Consider the following 20,414-nt stretch of genomic DNA (forward strand, 5'->3'; position numbering starts at 1 on the left):
CTGGAGGTATTGAAAGTGTGTTTGTGTGTAAAAATGTACCCCCACTGTAATTGAGTTCCTTGTAGATAACGGTAACCAACCTTCGTCAGCAGCTGTTCCTGGCAGGGCCTTCCACAGAAGGTGTTGAAATGCTGAAGGTTTCGCAATGGTTACGTCTCTTTTGGAATCGGTTCAATGGCTGTGCTGCCCAGGCTAAGCAGACTTGTTCACTTTCTTACAGGGAAGGTACCACGAGGAATAGGTTGGGTTTCTCAATGAAATGGTCCACAACTGCTAAAAGAGTGTTGAATCCCAGCTATAGCAACGTTGTAGCCATCTACAGAGACATTACAACACAAGGACACATGTGCAAGTGTTGGTGGAGTATCATATAAACTAATAATAATAAGTTCTGAGTGAAATTAACTTTCCTAGACTTTTTCACAGATCTGCAGAGTTGAAAGCCCCTTTCTTCAGTCTGGGTCTTTGCTGTGGGATGGTTGTGTTGATGGTTGTGCTGGGGTGCTTCTCAGTGTCTCCCACCCAACCCTCTCTAGTTCAGGATGAGCCCTGCAGATTATTCTGCTCTGATCTCTCTCTCTCTCTCTCTCTCTCTCTCTCTCTCTCTCTCTCTCTCTCTCTCTCGATCTGTTGGCAGGCTTATTTAGGTCATTGATTGTCTTGCGATGAAAGAGCACTGGGCAGTGGAGGCGTCACATGGGTCCGTCCCGATCCGGCTGCCTTTCTTTTAAAATGTTGAAACCACTTTAGGATTCATCTTCCCTTCTGTCCTTGCTTGGAGCCCTGTGCTGGAGTTTCTTTCTGCTACTGCAACTTCATTCCATCAATCAAAACACCAGGAACACAAAAGAACAAATAAGCAGCAGTGGTGGAAATCAATAACTGTGACAGAAACTGAATATAGCTGAAAATAAATACATACATAAATAAGGACTTTGCAAGCCATTCTTTGCTTCGGAAGTCCAACCAGTGTTCCTGGAAGATTAAGGCTGTGTTATTTGAAGGAATGCTCACACATGCCTTTGTCTTGTCGCATTACATCTCTGCCGTCCTGGCTGGCCATTGCGGCTCTAAACCCTGCTGCAGCTGTTAAGGAAAGTGCATTTGTTGGGTTTTTTTTGGCCCTTTGAACAAGACGGCTGGGTTTGCAACAGTTAAATGAGAGTGGCTTTCCCGGGCTCAGCACTGTGCGTGTATTTCACGCCTTCAACTCCTGAAGTGCTGGTAACTTGGTCTTGTAGTGTAACGTAAACCACTTGTTTCCAGCTTCTTCTTTAGCAGGGCAGCTGCCCACTGTGCAGGGCCCTCCTTAGCGGTCTGTTGCTTGGCAGTTGCATTTTCATAGACTATAAAGCAGCTTCCTTGAATAGCCTTTCATAGAGATGGCCAATTCCTGTAAAGTGTTGACACTCAGGTTATGACAAAATACTAGAGAATGATTGGTAGAAAAAGAGGAAACCAAAAGGAGAAGACGAGTTCTGAAACGGCTTGTGGTACACACTGATACAAAGAACAATTGATTGTAAAAAAAAAAAAAGCATTTTCTATAGAAATCTGTTGAGCTGTTAGACATGGCAGTAGAATATTCTTTACAGTGTCATGGTATTGATAAAGTGCACCTCACAGGAGTTCACGTAGTGCATAGTTCACACACCTTAGTCTCTAAGTAAGTCACCTTGGATAAAGAAAACTGCCTTTTAATTTGCAATAGATTTCTATACATGCCTGTACACAATTTTTTGTGAATATACTGTATGTAGTGATTCAATGACAGCGTTTTGACTGAAAGCTTTTTTCATCAGTGTTGAGTTTCTCTTGTTTATTTCAGTGCTTCTAAATCTAGTACTGTTTAGGGTTGTACAATTAATACATAAACACACACACGGGGGGCCCCATTGTGAAGCTCTGACGAAGGGAATTGGGCAGCTAGTTCAGCCTCTTCTCATGTGGTGTTTCTTGCTAGTTTTGCTCTTAGCTTTTGCCTTTGCACTTGCTTCAAAACAGGACAAGCAATGTTTTTTTGTACTTTGGGATTTTATATAAAAACACCAACAATTTAGATCACAGGGCACATCCAAACAGGTCAAGGTTCTTCTCTTACCGGGTCATGAGTGGTGTAATAATTACATGAAAAATGATCTGTGGCATGGTGTTACCATCTAGGTACAAAATGTTACATTGCAATTACTGTGTAATATCATTTCTAGTTACAAAGGTTATATTACAATGTAATAACATCTTGCAGTGCTACCAAAATCATTTATTATTATTATTATTATTATTATTATTATTATTATTTTAGCATCTGCTTTGTAGGTGTTTGGCCGTTCTAGACTAGAGGAATATCCTTTTACTGTGCTGTATACAATGTAGCTCATTATGTTCTGCAGCACCAATGTACAGTAGCACAGTGATACAGCATGACCTTCATCGTACATTGGGGAAGCCTGAAATGGTCACCCCAGCTCCAGGCGGGTGTGTGTGTGTGTTTAACTGATTTATTATTTAACCAGAAAAGCAAAAGGCGACTCACTGTAGGAAAGAGAAAATACCCTTCATTTTACTTAACAGCCAAAGCGCCTTTGAGTTAAAGCTGGGTGAGGTCAGTGGTGCCCCTCCTTTCAGAGACACAAGGTGCTACGTTCAACTTTGGATTAAAAAGGCTTTGGAATTTCCCCTGGTGTGAAATACGAGCGTGATGTTAACCTATACTCGAGCTGCGTGCCCAAAAAGTCTATCTGTTTAATTGTGTGTTGCTTCTCAGAGGAAGAAACTGTTCCAAGGAATCCTTTGTGTTGTCTATTGTGAAAGCAATACAGTATGCAAATTTATAATGCTGCATAATTTGCTACTTCCTTATTTAAAATAGTAGGGGAACAACCTGTATACTGAAGTGTAATGTATTAAGAGGAGAGGCACTGACCTTTTGTAATATACCTGTTTTGGGGGTTATTTTATTCCTGAAACGCATCATTATTATAGAGAAAGATATTTAGGGGGATTGAGTATTGTGTGGGTGTATATCCCACAGAGCAAAGCTTCTGATTGGGTGGCTGGCTCCATACAACAGAGTTAAATGTAAGAGCGAGAACGTCCCTGTTCGGTGAGTTCACTCAGCTGTAAAATACTCCTGGTGGTCCCGTCAAAGCTGTGGGGGTCCTCACCGCTGGATTGTGTGGTTGGAGAATGGGTTTGTCAGCTGACAGTCGCTCAGTGGAATTGTGGTCGATTGACACTTTGCTAACCTCTGTGCACAGCACCCAAGTTTCCTTAAGCACAATGGCCTGCATTGTGTTTCATTCCGAACTGGGACTCTCTTTTGCTCATGAATGATGTATTTACATTTATCACACATATGAGTTCCAGATCAAGGGCAATACATGGTATACTGCAGTGTAAATATATATATATATATATATATCTATAATATATATATATATATATATATATATAATATATAGTAGCAGTGCAGGAGGGGGGTTAAATCCTCCCTACCAAACACAGGTGCAAAGTGTTAATTGTATTATGGCTAATTGTCTAATTGTTTGACAGCTGGCAATTATTGTAAATTAAAGCCAGCTGACTAATATAAAAAGGCAGCAGTCAGTCTGCTCGAGGCTGCTGAGTAGAAGGAAGCAGGAGGCAGTGTGCTCTGGTTCCGAGCTGTCACAAAAGTGAGTAAACCGCGTCCCTTGCAAAGCTGTACTGCCAGGGTTATTTGTTTGTGCCCGCTGGTAAACAGCTTAGCTGTCCTGTATTTAGTTCAGGTGTTCCTGTGTCTAGGTAGTGCTAGGTATCTATCTATCTGTCTATCTATCTATCTATATATATAATGCTTTAGATTTTGGGGATACTTGAAACATACATAGCTATAGACAAAAGTTTTGCATCACCCAATATAATTAGCTCATTTTGTTTCATAAAGTCAAATGAAACCTGCTGAATAATGTTATGTTAGCATATTGAAATCTAACATGAAATACTGTTCTACTGTTATGGCTTCCTGCAGACTTGTGATATAATTGTAATAGTTTTTTATTACACAATGTTTACTAAAATATCTAAATGAAGTTAATATAGTTTATTTTTATTTTTATGATGTCTCAATCCTAAAATTCGAAACGATGCAAAACTTTTGGCCACAGCTGTACTGGTAATAATTATTATTAGAAGAAGTTTATTTAATCGCTTTCTTTTATTATCAATAGTGCTATCAGAGAAATGTATTCCCGGGCAATTATGTAGAGCAGCTGTACTGAATCCAACATTGCAGCAGGCTTCCAGTGAGGCCGGCATTGTTTAAAATGTCACTGCTTTGCATTTCATGTTTCTGTGTAATGATTGTGCTGCTGTGAAGTCTCACGGTTAGAAAAGTCTTCGATAAGCTTGCTCTAATAAAGTCGCTTGAACGTCATGTTGCAATGGAGCTGTTGTCCTTGGCATTTGTTATCTGGCCACGTCTTACATACGGTCAGTTTGGAAACATTTTCTCATCCCGGTTCAATAGATTTGCTATCTTAAATAGTGTTGCTTGCCTGTTAAAAATAAAATGAACAAGTAAAAATGATACATGGTTTGGCAGTAAGAAGATGGTACAGAATCCTGCAGCTGAATAAATGGGCCCAGCAACGGTAATTTGTATGCATGGTAGCAGATCAGTTAGATGGTGTACAGAGTTCTGCAGCTAATGAATGTGCAAAGCAGATTCACAGCAGTGAAGCAGGAGTCCTGAGACACTGGCGTGCAGCTTCCATTGGAATTGCAGTAGCACAGAGCTCCTAAGTGGCTTTCTGATGGCGGAGAATGCATACAATGTAAGGCAAGCAGTTTGCAGTATTGAAACAGAGTTTTGCAATGCGTATATTCCATTGTGTCTGCTGTTCATTGTAACCACATGTACTGTTTTAAAATGAAGGAATAATAATGAAGGATTGAATGTAGGATTTTTTGTTTTGCAAGCATTGTTTTTTTGTTTTTTTTTTATTGAATTAATGAAACATATCAAATTCTATCAAATTACCAAAAAGGTAAGTGAAAATAAGTTCCAGGGGATAACAACTTAAAGGAAGTCTGGTGGAATTTCCCATGATTGTTATTCTATGCTGTATCTTCGGAGCCTGCTCGTCCGAAAGGGGTGGAGCTTTGCATTAGCATTTGCTGTAGTGTTCCTTTGTTTCGTAAGAGACTAGTCTGTGTGCCGATGGTGCTAGATCATGGTGAGTTACTGTTTCAAGGTACACACACACACACTCTCCTCCAGTGTCTGGTTTAAATCTTATACCTGTAGTAAGGAAGTGAATGTTTTTCTTGTTCCCCTGCTCCAGGCTTCCTGAGCACAGCGACTGCACTGTGTCTCTCAGCCCCTCAGAGAGGGGGGGTGTCTGTCCAGAGGAGCCACAGTGACCTTCTTCTGAAATAGGAACTTCTTTGTGTACAGACCTGTGTTCAGCCCAGGTGCACCGTTTCCAAAAGAAACAATGCTTGCACTACAGTATAAGGAGAGGGTTCATTCGTTTGGGAATATTGATCTGCAATTAATGGTTAATATTCTACCAGGTAACAAAAATGTGAAACGAAAGATACAAAGTTGATGCTGAATCATTGCAATCATTAGTTTTGACACAGTGTGGCTTTGTGTGTCTGGGTCTTCACCTGCGATTATCCTTCCTTAAAACACAGACCGGTGCTCTTTGTAATACTGTGAGCCAAGAGGAGAAAATTCCTTTGTGGAAAGTCCTCTTTTCCTAGTGATGTCTCTGAAACGCCGTGTTAAGCTGCTCCAGCTTTGCATCAGAATTCTGATCAGAAAGGGAAGAAAAAGAATTCGAAGAGAACTGCTTCTCCAGATTGCTTTTGCTTGTGGGAGAAAAAGCAAAGAGGATTAATAGGAACATTGAGAAGAGACTCCCGCACCCCAGCATGAATACCAATAGAATTGCACTAGTCCTCTGGAGAGGGAGGCTGGGGGCAGGTTGTGTCTCGTCTTCATTAGGATGTAGCGTTCCAGAGCTGTGACACAACATCCTGCGTCCAACTGCTCCCATTTTCTGTTGTGTCTGCCCTGCAGTGTTGTTCTGAGGAAGGCTGTGACCTCATTCATGATGCGTTTCGATTCATTGTTGTGTTTCTGAACCGCACCGTAAAACAAACTCTCCCCCTTTTCAAAGCAGTGGAAGGCTTAGCTTTTACTTTACTCAATTACAGTAATAGACAATACCATGACTTTGCAGCTCCGTTCCTGGAATGCTGTTCTATTCCAGGTTTAATAACTCTCATTCAGCCGTCAACTGTCGTAGGACCCTGGCCTGGGGCTTAATTGATTCAGTTTAATAAATAAGAATATGGTTGGAACAAAGACCAGGACTGGATGTTCAGATGTTGCTATTGTTACAATTCCACTGTACATTTTGATAGAATGTTGGTTCTAAAGCAGGTTCCAAACGATTGGATTTTCAAGGGTTCCAGAACTGTGGGTTATTCTCACATGTTAATTGAAGCCACCACCAAATAAAGAAATAATCTGCTACAGCTGAGGCCAACAGTCTGGAAAAAAGCCTTACAAGTGTTCATTTCTCTGCAGTACTGAGATGGTGGATGCTGAGACAGGAGTTCTGTCTGGTGCTCTTTGGAGGATTGTCCTGTTTCTGTGGGTTTAAACTTTAACGGGTGGGATTCGATTCCAGTGCAGTTGTCTCCGCCCCACTCCTCCTCCTCCTCTGGCCACCTGAGTGTTTCGTCACACAGGCCCTGTTCAGCAGGGCACAGGGAGAGTAGAAGAGCATAATGCATGTTCTGCTGGCGATGTCACAACAAGAGGCGGGTTCAGCAGAAACTGGTCTCCTAGCAACCGCCAGAAAGGGGGGAGTGTCTAACTTATTAACAAGTGTAGAGCTGTGTGTGTGTGTGTGTGTGTGTGTGTCTGTCAGTTTGAGTGTGGAGGCCAGCGGAGCTCCAGAGTGCTGTGAAGCGTGAACGAACAGGCAGGCAGGCAGGCAGGCAGGCATAGTCTCTCACTGTGGATTACTGGATCCGAATTCATTTTATTTTTTGATCCTTTGCATTTCGGTGGGGGTTTGGTGGTCGAGTTGTCAAACTTTAAGATAAATGTCTTCCCCGAATGATGCCCGGCACACAGACTCTTCTGTCGGTGGGGATGAAAGTTATCACAGTCTGAACAGCACGGTAAGGCTGGCTTCTCTGTTAACATTGTGTGAGGGACATGGGAACTTCTCTTGTTAGATACAAGGGCTGCATCTCTTTCAAAGTCCATTGTTCAGTCAATAGAGGGGACTGTTCTGCCGAGCAGTGTTTAAAATGTATGCTAGAGCCAGGGAAGTGTTACTTGTGCTTTCTTTAGGGTTTTTGGTCCTGCTGTCATTTGCAATCATCATAATCTATGGGCAGTGGGATTAATTGTTAACCAATTGAGCTGTTGTGTAATTTAAAAAGCTGTGGCATCATTTTAACAGCAATATTTTTGTACTCTATTTCCCACTCAGCAAGTCTGACATGCCTGCACAGAACAGCAGCTGAGTCGCTATGGACACATATTTAAAAGATTAAATGACCCCAATAAAATGACTTGGAATTACAAAAATAGATGCTATGTGTTACTGTCGCCTTACTACAGTGACTGGAAAAAAAAATAACTTTTAATAGTTTTCACTGAAGGTATGGGTGTGGGGTTAGGGTTGATATTTATGCATGCATGAAAGTTACTTCTATATTTGAGAATAGCTTTGTATTATCAGATTGCATGTATGTTATTTAAAAAACAAATGTACGTATTTATTTAAAGAAATAATAATAATAATGACATGGACCTTAAATTAGATCTTGCACTGATTTTTTTTTTTTTTAATTAGTTTGAAAAAGGGGAAAATTAAATTACAACAGAAGAGTAAGATTTAGCACATAAACTCTCTCTCTCTCTCTCTCTCTCTCTCTCTCTCTCTCTCTCTCTCTCTCTAGGTATATATAATATATGCACAGCATACTCTGACTGTTAAAAATATATCTTCTATAGGAAGAAATGCCTCTATATATATGTGTGTGTGTGTGTGTGTGTGTGTTTGTTTATTTAAATATTTATTTATTTATTTATTTATTTATTTCACACCACTCCCAGAATGAGTAAAAGGTACAGTTTATATCTAAAAACGTATCAGGAAAGGTCTGCTCAAGGTTCGAATCTTATTTCAGGAGGTTTTGCAATCAGGAATAACTGGATTGCTTATCTGCAAGCGGGTGTTAAAATGTTGCTAATTAACAGTGGGTAAGGTGACACTTCATTTACACACAAGAGCTCAGGCAACTGCTGATCATGTGTGTGTAAGTGTGTCTCACATGCTGTGCCTTTACACAGGAACATCAACCTGAAACAGGCATGATAACCCCAGCAGATTCCTATTGCCTTTGTTTGTAAAGAGACAGAAACAAACTCAATGATTGTTCATTTGTTTTAACACTTGTTTTTTAAACATCAGATTTGAGCCAACAGATTCCCACGCTTTGTAATAATTTCTAACTCTAATTTTCTGCATCCTGAGATTTCATGACCTGTCCTGATCTATAAGCACAGAAGAATTCAGGCTTTAAAGCTTAAAGCATTTAATTGGTCAATTTAAAATAAAAACCACATCAAATGCTATGGAATTTCCCTGAACGTTTATCTGAAAATGTCAAGGATCTTGCATTTATTACAAGTTTTTCCTCATTTTAAAGGACCTTGATGTTTTGTAAACCCCTGTGCGTGGTATGTGGAAGTCAGTGTAAAAACATTTACAAGTAGCAAAGTATAAATACTAAATCTAGTCTTAATTATTCGTTAATGTGCACACCAGTTTCAATGGCAATCAATCAAATGTGGATTTGCAGTCTTAAACATGATGTTTAATTTTATAGCAGAACTGCAGGGGTTAATGAGCTCAATGTCTGTGTCTTTAAAATACAAGTGTCAAAGCTTTACAGTGCAGCCAGATCCCTTGCACCCACTCACCCAGTCTTGTATCTGAGGAATAAAAACTGCACATTTAGACGACCTTGTGAAATCCTGCTATTAAAGCTTATCTGTGTTTAAACCTGTGTGTGTGAGTCCTGTTGGTATACAATCCTCAGGAAAAAGGATCCTCCAACAGTGCAGGCTGTCCTGAATATGGCTGTGACTCATGATAACAGCTGACTCTTTTGGGTGCAGGGAGATCGGGAATTCTGCATGCATTGCTGAGTGCAGAGTGAGGACTGGTTAGCAGATGTGGCAATGATTTCCAGGCTGTGAAAGGATTAATTACACAAATGCAGCATGCTGTGTTGACTGCCTGTGGCTGGAATTTGCATGAGAAAATCAAAGTCGTGTGTGTGAAGGACAGGCATGAGTTATTCCTTATAGATGCCTTGGTGGGTAAACTTTTAAGGAACACTTCAGAGGAAGATAGGAGCATCTCTCACAGACACTCATTGTGTCTAGATGAATCGTGATGGCGCAATGCATTGTACAGCTGCTTGTACTCCACTAAATGGCTCTTGAATGAGGAATAAATATGTGTTCCACTTCGTTCTGCAGCAGGCTTTAAGGAACCTTAGGTAGCAGCGGTCTGTACGATACAGATCAAGTAGAGATGTGCACCAAATGTGGACATTGTGGCTAAAGTAAGTTCCCCTTTAGAAGGGTACTTTAAGATTAATCTTGTTTTTTGTTTAGTTTTTTATATGGCATTCCTTGTGGTTAAATAATATAATTTGCTATTATTTGGGGTGCTGGTGTTTGAAAGGTGGACTGTTAAAGATATGTTTTGAAGGGGGAATGCCAAACATTGTTTGTTCAAATAAGGGGAAGCTAATCCATGAGGCAAGAAAAACAGTGATGAAAGAGAAAGGGTGCTGTGTTTGTGGTCATCAATAACATTGACAAGTCTTCACAGCTTGAGTTACCGGTAATGGGCACACTATCTAACTGCTGCTACTGTACCCTATTGAACAGAAGTGTTTGAGTTCATCTTATAATAACTAATAGCATTACTCGAGAACTGCTACCATTCTCTTCAGTGTGTTGGACATTTTTGGAACAAAAACAAGGGAAGTGAAGACTATGATACCGGCAGGCTTAATTAAGAAATCGACTTCTGCTTCCCTAATTTATTTACACAAAATGTACAGCTCTTGACTTGTTATGTTGCAAAAATAGGCTGCTGTTGATTGCATAATTTAATGTTTGATAAAGTCTACAGGCTGGCTCACTGTGTGAGACTGGCCGCCAGGGTACAGTTAATACTGTGGCTGCTTATCTTCTGGTGGTAGCAAGGCTGCAGCATGATCCAGTCTTAGTGGTACTTCTGGTGTTCACAGCACTGTATTCTAGAGATATAAAAGCGCTTCACTGTAGATAGCAGTTAGCTGACTGTTGAATTTTACCAACGTGTTTTTCTTGAACAACCAGCTTATGAACCCAGCCCTGAGCAGTGTTATGCCAGTGGGGGCTTGTCTACCAGGGGCCCGTGTGACGTGTTATGCACACAGCAGAGGTTTACCCTGCTTGTTGTTCAGCAGCTCAAGGTTGCAGAATTGAGGACTCAGCTGGGACGGCCCTCATGTCTTTCTCAGTGTGTTTCTGCTGTGCTGTTTATTAATCAGAGGCTGACAGGCCATATGGAGACAGAGCTAGGGGAGGTGATCAGTGACAGGCTGCTCTTTTAAACCCTTTCTCACTCACACACCACTGTTCTTCAAGCAGGTAACCAAGGGTTCTCTCTAGCTTCAAACAGAAGGGCACTCTGCCCTGGCCTTTTTTCCCCCCTCTCTGTCCCTTGAGCATCTTCTTCCTATAATCCTGGTTTAGGATTCTGGTCCGTCACACTGAATCTGGTCACAACTGGCCTGTAGGAAATCATTTGACATCAGATTACAGGACATGTTGTTGTACAACATTCGGATCTGAATTAAAAATAAATAAATACAATACAGTTTCGTACAGTTGTTTTGACCAGAGTAAATGCCACGCTTACTCTTCTCAACATGTTGTTTGCCCCTGTGACACACAAAAGTGCCCCTCCCCCCCACCAAAACACTCCCCTGCTCTTCTTCAATCCGATTGCCAGCAGATTGTCTTCGTTTGAACCTAAAATCATCCGGTGGGCCACATGTAGCCCCTCAAGGGTCAATTTACAGTAGGGTCAGAACAGCTGCTAATAGACGGCAGACTCCTGAGGTCCGTTCAGAGGGCTCTTTAGTGCTTTTATGTTCTGTAATATTTGCAGGTGTTTTGCTTGCAAAAGTGATTTGTTGAACCACAAGGTCTTCAGGGTAGTTAGCAAGAACATGCTAATGAATACAAGCCCTTGGATTCTTTTCTTTCCAGAGGTGCATGATCTAAAAATACCCTGAATTGGAGAAAAGCCTTGGGGAAGAAGCTTTCATGGGTATTTTGTTTGTCCTTGGTCTTTTTGGAATTTGAACTTCAGTCTATGGTTGAATTTGGACCAATTCCCCTAAAAAAAAAATGACAGAAATTTCAGCTACTTTGTAAACAGCATGCAGCACTGTGTTTGGAACAGAAAGTAACAATACACGTTAAAAACAATGTGACTTTTTGACCCACAAGCCCAGGGTGTCCCAGGTCTCTAAAACAGAAGCTGTAATGAGTCCCCCTGGTCTCCTTGTCGTTGAAATATTGTTTGCTGACTGAACATTCCAGCGCTCACAATCCACTAAATAATGCGTCAAGGCAATTTATTTGCAGGATATAGTAAAATGCTCAACCATCCCATGAAAGCAAACAAGCAGCTGATTTGTAGAGAGCAGCATTATAGAAAAATGACAGAAATCAAGCCCTCATTACTCCTTACATATGCCTCTTGTACAGCTGTCATCATGGGACAAGCACACTCTTGCTTAATGCTACAGATCACACGGGCAGAGCAAGCAGAACCATGTGCACAATAGTAATATGTGTAAAAACCTGTCAGCTCCTTAATAAACACATAACAGGGACTAATGAAGAGCTTGTTTGAGATTGCGACAGTCCTTGCATGTAGGGCACAGTAATAGAAACGGCACTAGAACATGGCAGGAAGCTGGCAGACTGGCATGCATTTCAATGACACTTCCCAGAATATCTGTAATAAACAATAGAGTGCGCCCTGGTTATTTCATTATCTTTATATGCAAATGGGAAAATATTGAAGGCTGTCCATTTGTGAAGTCCTTCCGCAGCGAGGTAAAGGACATGTACAATTCACCGCCTGCGTGGTTTAACCACAAATTAACAGAGTTGGTGAATTCTCGAACCGTGAACTTTGTAACACTCTATTACCATAAGCCCTGCAACTGAAAAAGCAGATCGATTATTTGTGTCTTTACTTGTGTCGTTTTTAACATGTTGTAAGAAAGCTGTTCTCACTACTGTTTGTTTGCCCTTTAAAATGAGACCCAGCACACAAAACTTGGGAGTTTAGCACTGACACGCACTATTAATAACACAAAATTAAACACAAACAAAATAAACACGAGCTCCTTCGGAGCACTGACTAAACAGACAGGATCTTCCTAACTAACACACCGGACAGCTAAGCTGTTTACCGGTAGACAGACACATAGTACTCACACTTGTGACTGCTCGGAAACAGGGCACACACTTTCCTGCTTCCTTCTCCTCAGCAGTCTCAAATGATATGGCTGTGGGGTTTATATTCCCCACAGAAACAGATATAGGCATCTGGCACCAATTTACAATAAGCAGGGCCAACTGCCAAAACAATAAAACAATTAACACAATAACAAATTAGCAATAACACACATTAGCATGTGTGTTTGGCAGGGAGGATTTTAACTCTCTAAGTGAACTGACAGTTCGTCCCATGAGCCATGAGATGATGGGCTTTGAGGACTCGGCAGTTCTTCTAGTGTATTATTTTAGATTTCACGATGGGCTGGATTGAAGCACTCCACGTTATGGGAGAACCTCATTACAGTAATACATTCCTTGAAATCCTGTCTGAGAAATTAGTGCCGCCTTGGTTGTGAATTATACATGGAAGTCATGCAGATCTCCAAGGGAGCTGTGCTATATTTAAGATACGAGATGATATTGAAAGCTTTACCTTACTCGTCTGTGTGATTCCTGATAGTTGAAGGGGCGAGGTTTCTGTATCAATACTGCTAATATTCTCGATTTACACAGCCCAGGAAAAATGTGCACAGCAGTCAATTATATACGGTATACTGTTGAATATTTACATTACTTGACATCAAGTGCTTCTGTTTACAATGTAATAACACAGTGCTTACACATGTGTGGCTAGCTCACATAGAACAACATGCTTAATTACAAATAAATATGGTCAGTTTTTAACTACAATAGTGTAATGACAGTGCAGTTATAGAAACTTATAGTTAATGAAGGTGGATATCAAGTCAAGAAAACCTCCTGAATGCACTTACGATACAGTATTTAATTATTCTGCGCAAGTTGAATTGTCTGCAAAAAGCTGCTGTTGAAGCATTCTGTTTTGATATGAAGGATTCAGATGAAGAGTTGCATATGCCGCCTCTGTGTGAGTCAGGGCTGTAGTGGAAAGAGGTTCCCAGGCAGGCACTGGGACTGAGACCTGGTGGCTGGTATTGTTTGATTTTCTTTTTCATACGTTGCTCTGTTGACCTTTAGCCCGGGAGCCCCCAGTCAGACCCTCAAATTGAATTTAAGCAGAACATGCGCCTGTTAGAGAGCAGACTTCACCAGGCTGTTCTGATGCACGACTGTCCTTGTGGTTTAAGAGGGCTGATGTTCCTATACAGGTTTGTGTATGTTTAATTCTGACATGTGTGCAAGCTTCTTCGCTCTAGTTTTGTCACTGGAAGGGCAACGAATCGAAATCCATTCTGTACAGAACTGTGCTCTTGGCTGTAAAGGCTTGAGGGCAAACCTCAAGCGATTAGCAATGTCCTTGCTTAAAATGTGAATGTTTTATCACTAAAAGCATGTAGCCATGAATAAACACACTGCAAAAATAAACAGTTTTTTAAAAAAGCCATCTAGAAGTATGGTATGATAATATGTGTCTTTCTGATCAGTCACATATCTTATCTGTGTGTGTGTGTGTGTGTGTGTGTGTGTGTGTGTGTGTGTGTGTGTGTGTTTTATTTTATATGTTGTTTGTCTATCTGGGCGTTTTGCTTTACTTTATTGAAATGCACAGCCAAATGGAAATGCAAAATCATCCTGACCTTTCAAGGCTTGTCAATGGCTCTGCTCTTGTCTGAAGTACAAGAGCAATGCATGTGTGAAGCAGTGTCCTGAAACCTTTAGTATCTTCAGAGTAGAAGTAGTTGTATTGAAAGCCTCGTACCTATTCTTAACCACTGAAATGTCTGGCAAAGGTAGCAGGATGCTTTCTCCCCTTGTGCACCCAGAGCTCTGCGGCTGTTCTGAGCTGCTGCTGAAATCTCTTTCCAGCTGCAAGGAGGGGCAGTCTTTATTACCACTCCCTGCTCTTTGTATGTTTTGCAGCTTACCTCACAGGGAGAGGTTTCCATTACATAAGGCAGACTTTCACAATGGACTGCAGTCCAAATACCTGCTGAACCTGAATAACAGTGGCTTGAAATTCACAGTATCTGTATTAAACACACAGGCTCAGGTGTGACTTAGTCATGCTGTGATCAGTTTATTCAGAGCACGTGGTGTGATTCTTCAAAATCCTGGCACCTGGTCATTTATTAATAACATAGCTAAACATGGACCATTCTGAAAGCCGTGACTGGGTGCAGGGCTAGTGTGAGTTTCAAGTCTTGCAAATGATGCTAACAGGCTGCGGTGATGAGGTTCTAGGGGGTGTGAATGTGCTGAAACACTGTTGTGATGCTGCCAGTATTGTGGGCTGCATCCGGATTCAAAGTTAACATGGTGTGACTGTAGACTGCAGGTTACAATTTTAGATATAAACTAATACAAATTAATACAGTGACTTACACTTCAAAAAACACTGAAACGATCAATTAATGACTTAAAATATAGGATTCAGTTTACTGTCGACATGCCTGCCTAACCGTGAGTGAACCTAATAAAAAGTGAATCAGATGTAATGGTAGCTGAAATCATGTAGAAATACTCAAATACATTTACCAGGTTTACGGATAGTCTTTAAGGCAAAATTTTGGTCAAGGAATTTGTATTGATTTGTTTCTGCTGATTTTTACGACTGTGTGTTTCAAGGTCTCCATGCGCAGAACAAACTGTGCTTTAAACCCTTATAGATTGCTGCATGATGTTTGCCAATGCTGTTTCTGTTGTCTCAATTGCGCATCAGCTGTTTGTTCAGAAACAGAAAAGAGGGCAAATCTGAAGCCGTTCATGTTTGTAGCTGCAACAGCAGCTTGGTATCAAAGAGAACTGCAATAAAAACCTGTTCCAGGAGCCAGCGCCTTCCCTTCAAACAGCAGCTCTTTCTTTCCGGGGAGATTGTCTCCATAGCAACCAGTTTTTTTCCCACTGGCTTGCCAAGCAAACGGGAAAGTACAGAAATACCTAAACTTCAGTGTACAGCAAGTAAGCGCTCATAGAGCTGGCTATTACAGCTTAGTATAGAGTGGAAATTCTGTGCGCTATACAGTGGCTGTTGAAAACTGAATAATTCTCTCATACAGGGATGGAAATAAGACTCCTATTGCATAGCAGTTTCACTCATTCCAGATTTTAATACAAACCTCATTAGCCACGATGGATTGTTAAAAAGCTTAGGTATGTCTTATTAAACTCATTGTTAAACCAGGAAAATGATTAAACTGCTATGCAACGGGAGTCTTATTTCCGTCCCTGCGGTATCATTGAGAAGGACATAAAAAGTATGAAAAAATCCACTAGAATGTGACTGCTATAAGACAGTTTTACAGCAATGAGACCTTGCCATGGGCATATTAAACACTGTTAAGAGTTTTATTCAGTGGTTGGCATTTACTATGTAACTGAAATGTGAAGATTGCAGGAAGGAGCTAGGCACCCCCAGCTCTGGAGCTCAGTATTGAGACTTGGCTGCTCTGTGGGTGGCCTTCTTTAGCCAGCTCCTGCACAATGCTAAGAGGCTGTCTTGACAAAGACCCAGATTTATCGCCTCTTCTCTGCTGTGAGCCCCGTCTAGTCAACGCTTTCTATCTTGGCTGTCTTGTCACTCCCGTTATCTTCCTTTTTGTTGTGCAACAACAATAATCAACTCTTTCGATTCCAGATTCCAGATTCCGCTTCGAGAATGCCCGTTGTGTCCAGTTCCACAACAGGAATGAGTTTAAATATGGGCGTCCTCGAGCGGTTTGGGGATCAAAGTGCTATATCTTCAAGCAGTTGCTCCTGTTTGTAATTTACTTTAAAAACAACAAAAAGCCACGTACAAAATAGGAATCCAACAACGTGAGCATGCTTGAGGGACCTTGGAATGCTTTACTTTGTAACTCAGTAACTGACTGCCATAAACGCTGTGCAGTTGTGTCCTGCAGTTAATGCTGGTAATTACTGATGCAGAACAGTAGCAGTGGCATCTTTGCTATTGTGGTTAAATGGGAGCCTTGTACACGAGCTGATCCTATGAAGAAGACATCATTATTAACTCTATACTGAGCAGCTAGTTTAGTTTTATGAGCCAGAGTGACTTATCTTACTGTTGTCAGTTTATACTCTGTGTGTTAAAGCTGCCTTGGAGAGCTAGGCATTCCAAGAGATCAAAGGGCAGTTGCTTGACCCCAATTCATTCTTTTTATTGGAAGACCCTTGAAACACAAGTGGTACCTGGGACATCCCACACAGGGGGAGGAGGGGTTGGAGGAGGAACACAATTAAAAACCTTCATTCTAGACTAGGCTGTTTTAATCGGACTCCTTTCCCAGCAGCTCTTGCCCTGCTCAGTGTAATGTTACAGTGCTGTTACCCTGAAAGGCTGCATTGTCACCAGCCCAGAGAGCGGTGCAGGTATTGTTTACAGGCGCTGTGTCTTACATAACCCTGAGAAGGCTTGGAGACAGCATTGCAGGGTTCAGTGACAGATTCGGTTTCAGGATGTCACTGCGGAATAGATCTGGGTGGACAGGTTTTTTCTGTTGTGTATCAAACAGAAGCTCACTGGTTTATACAACAAACAGTGAAGTTATTCATATGAAAAGCACTGTCGCACCATTAACTGAGCCCAGTGTGGAGGAAAATTATTAAATTCTGAAGATATATATCTAACTGAATATGAAATGCTTTTTAGTCTGATTACTCTGATTAGAGTGATTACTTCAGCTAAGGGTAGCAGTTAACCCTCGAGCTTCTGGACAACATTACACCTCACCCCTAGGCCCTTTGATAACACTGGCTCTGTTTTGATCTTAACTTGTGCTTATTGTCCTACTGAAACTTTCTGATAACAGAGACTAGACCCACCCGATTTTCAAGCTTGTACAAATATCAACTGCAACGCCACTTGGGTTAACAGTCTCTTGTAGACTCTTCCCTTGTATACATTGATTAACTAGAGCTGATAATAAATCTGAATCCTGAGTCTCTTTGGATAGCGGAGAGTAAATCCACTACAACATGCATTGCAAACCAGGGCAAGTTTAGGGATCAAGTTGAGCAGCAGTTTGAGCCACTGCAGGTTTTTAGACTTACTCACACAAAAATAAAGAGCGTTTTAAAAACATGATTGTGAATGAAGGGTGTCTTTAACGGGTGTCGAATGCGCAATATTTAAGAGGATAGGGTAATCATTTGAGCCCTGTACTACAATTCTGTAGTCTGCCTGGCATGGCTCAGCACTTTGAATCACACTAAAAAGGCGGAATGGATCAAACTGCTATGCAATGAGAGTCCTAAATAATGCCCTCTGAATGCAGTGTGATACCTTCCAGTCCAGGTTTTTTGTCCGTTATTAAATTGATTTAAACAGACCTCAGAGGTCCTACTAATTGAATCACTTAATCCCCTGCATCATTACTGTATGGCCATGTGTGCTGCCTCTATTCTGCTGAAACCAGTTTAGTTTCCTGGGATTCAGCATCCCGACAACCCTCCAGTTTCTCCAGTAACATTGTGCGCTGTGCGCTGTGCATTTGCGTTACTATGGAAATGTAATTTCAAATCTCTATGCCCACTTTAGATATAGTTTGTGTGGGAAGGATAAACTATTAAAAATAATTATAATAAATGTCACAGTGATGCAGAGGCTTTCTTTATCACATTGTCTCTTCTGCAATGTGTTAAATGCTGAGACAAGGAGGGGATTTATAAGGCTAGTGGAAATGGTGTCCATTAATAAGTCAATAAAGGTTCCCAAACTCTAGGAGGTCCATAGTGCTCATCCCATCCCATGTGCAAAAAACTGAATAAACAACCAATCCCGTTAATTAAAACTAAAGGTAAATGGTGATACTGTACAGCGGGCTTGACATCATTCTTTAAATGAGGCTTTAAGTGGTTATGTTATTTTATAGTCTTATTTTAAGAGGGGGTGTTCCCAACAGAGATCATGCAAAAGCACTTTCATACCAGTTATAAGGTAGAACACAAATAGCAGCATCTTGTAACCATGGCTCCTGAGTTGGAGGTGGGGGGGCACTGTACTTGCTATTCCATGCCTAAAACAGTGCTGTTCTAAACTTATTTACTCAGCTTCCAAGTATGCCTCTCATCCTACCCTCTGGGAATCTGTTGCATTAAGCACCTTGCGTGGGTGCAATAAATCAGTTCCCCAGCTAATCCAGTTCTTGTTTCCGCAGCGAGGGGAGGAGGTGCTGGGACGCCCCTACGTGGTCTGTGATCAAGCGTACGGAGAGTGCGAGATCTTCCCCACTGATGAGGACGGCATGACGCTGCCCCAGAGAGACAGCCACCGTGAGTCGGACATGGACAGCGCCATCGGGAGCACGCACAGCTCTGAGGCTTCCGACCTGTGCAGGGGAGAGGACAAGGAGGAGGGGCTGGGGGGGCTCTTCCTTCCCACAGACAAGTGAGTTCAACAATGGGGTTACAGCTGGGCAGGGCATTCTCACTTCATCTAGGTCAGGGGTGTCCAATCAATCAAAAAGGGCCGTGGTGCACTCAGTAAGCTCCCCCTTATATATAGTGTAAACAGATTTCCACATTGTGTACAGTGTAACTATGCCTAATAACCTTGTAATCATGTGTAAGTACACATGTGTTTACTATGTAAATGCACAGTAATTGGAGACACTTCATGTCAAGTGTTAGCTATGTCTGTCTGACTCATTCTGTCCCCATTCTGGTGTCGCAGGTCTATCCCACACAACCTCTCGGCTGCGTCGGACCTGTCCACGCACTCCACCGCCTCGCTCATCAGCAACGAGGAGCAGTTCGAGGACTACGGGGAGGGGGAGGATGTGGACTACACTCCCAGCAGCCCCTGCCCTGACGACGAAACCAGGACCAACGGCTTCTCTGACCTTGGCTCCTCCGTCTCCTCCAGGCGAGTCCAGGGAGTCCCTTACAGACTCTCAGCCTGCCCCATTTTATTTACATTTGTAGTAGTTTTTTTGCAAAGTTACTAATTTTCTCTGCTGGCCTAGAAGATAGCTATACTTCTGGAAAGCGCCTGGGGATAAACTGGCATGATATGATGTTATATCAGTTTGAATGGCATTTAGTTCATCAGGGTCCCTGATGGGTGTGACCAGCATTTCTGCCTTGGTTGAAAAAGGCTTAGAAAGGCAACAAGCATATCTTTTTAAATAGCAAAGGATTAACAAGTTAAAAACGTCAAGGGACAGTACAGAAGATGTTTGCTGCTGGTGTTTCTGTAAGAGAGGGATCCCTGCGGAGCATGGAGGGGAAGGCAGCTTACCTGACTCGGAGGCTCCTCTGGGTCTTGATGGATCTGTTCTGCTGAAGGCAGTCTAGTCGACTCCTCTCCTGCAGGACCCCACAGTGATCTCTGATCTCAGCGCTCTGCAGTGAACCCCACAGCTGCTGGGCAATTGTATTGCAGATATAATTAAATACAGTCAGTCAGCCAGTGGAATCAGCTGCTTTGCTTCCAGTCCCTTAGATCTGCAGTTTGCCGCAGGTGCACATCTCAAAAAGTTTTGAAGTTTTGACTATAGCAGGGTTTTTTTTTTTTTATTTCGTCTGTATTATTTTGTAATCCTGCTGCTGCAACGAGGAGAACTGCTTGACCGCCTGGATACATCTAGCAGATTGCAGAGACTGGATTGAATATTCCTAGCCTGAAGCAATTGGCTAAGATCGCTGAGGATGATGGGTATCTTATTCCCTCTGCTCAAAATCTGAAGCAGAAAGAGCAAGAGTCTCGCCAAGCTGCTCACTTCACAAGCCCCTGTTTGCATCCAGTCTATACTCTTGAGCATAGCAAAAGCATAGAAAAGTTTAATAAAGCATAATATACTCCAACAATACCATGCATATTTACTGTGGTAAAAAT

At 41.7% G+C, this 20,414-nt stretch overlaps 1 protein-coding gene across 2 annotated transcripts in view; it reads left to right on the top strand.

The window, feature by feature from the left end:
* LOC121296037 (rab11 family-interacting protein 4A-like) overlaps positions 1 to 20,414 on the top strand; it is a 50,280-nt gene that overhangs the window by 22,633 nt on the left and 7,233 nt on the right. The window contains exons 1-3 of one of the 2 annotated variants that reach the window (XM_041221187.1): positions 6,908 to 7,182; positions 18,736 to 18,965; positions 19,251 to 19,442. In XM_041221187.1, the coding sequence (XP_041077121.1) occupies positions 7,105 to 7,182; positions 18,736 to 18,965; positions 19,251 to 19,442 (500 nt within the window). In that variant the 5' untranslated portion in view covers positions 6,908 to 7,104. Of the gene's footprint in view, positions 1 to 6,907; positions 7,183 to 18,735; positions 18,966 to 19,250; positions 19,443 to 20,414 lie in introns of those variants that run through there. The other variant, XM_041221186.1, reaches the window with a different exon arrangement.

This window comes from Polyodon spathula, chromosome 21 (genome assembly GCF_017654505.1).
Source record: "Polyodon spathula isolate WHYD16114869_AA chromosome 21, ASM1765450v1, whole genome shotgun sequence".
In the NCBI taxonomy this organism is placed as follows: domain Eukaryota; kingdom Metazoa; phylum Chordata; class Actinopteri; order Acipenseriformes; family Polyodontidae; genus Polyodon; species Polyodon spathula.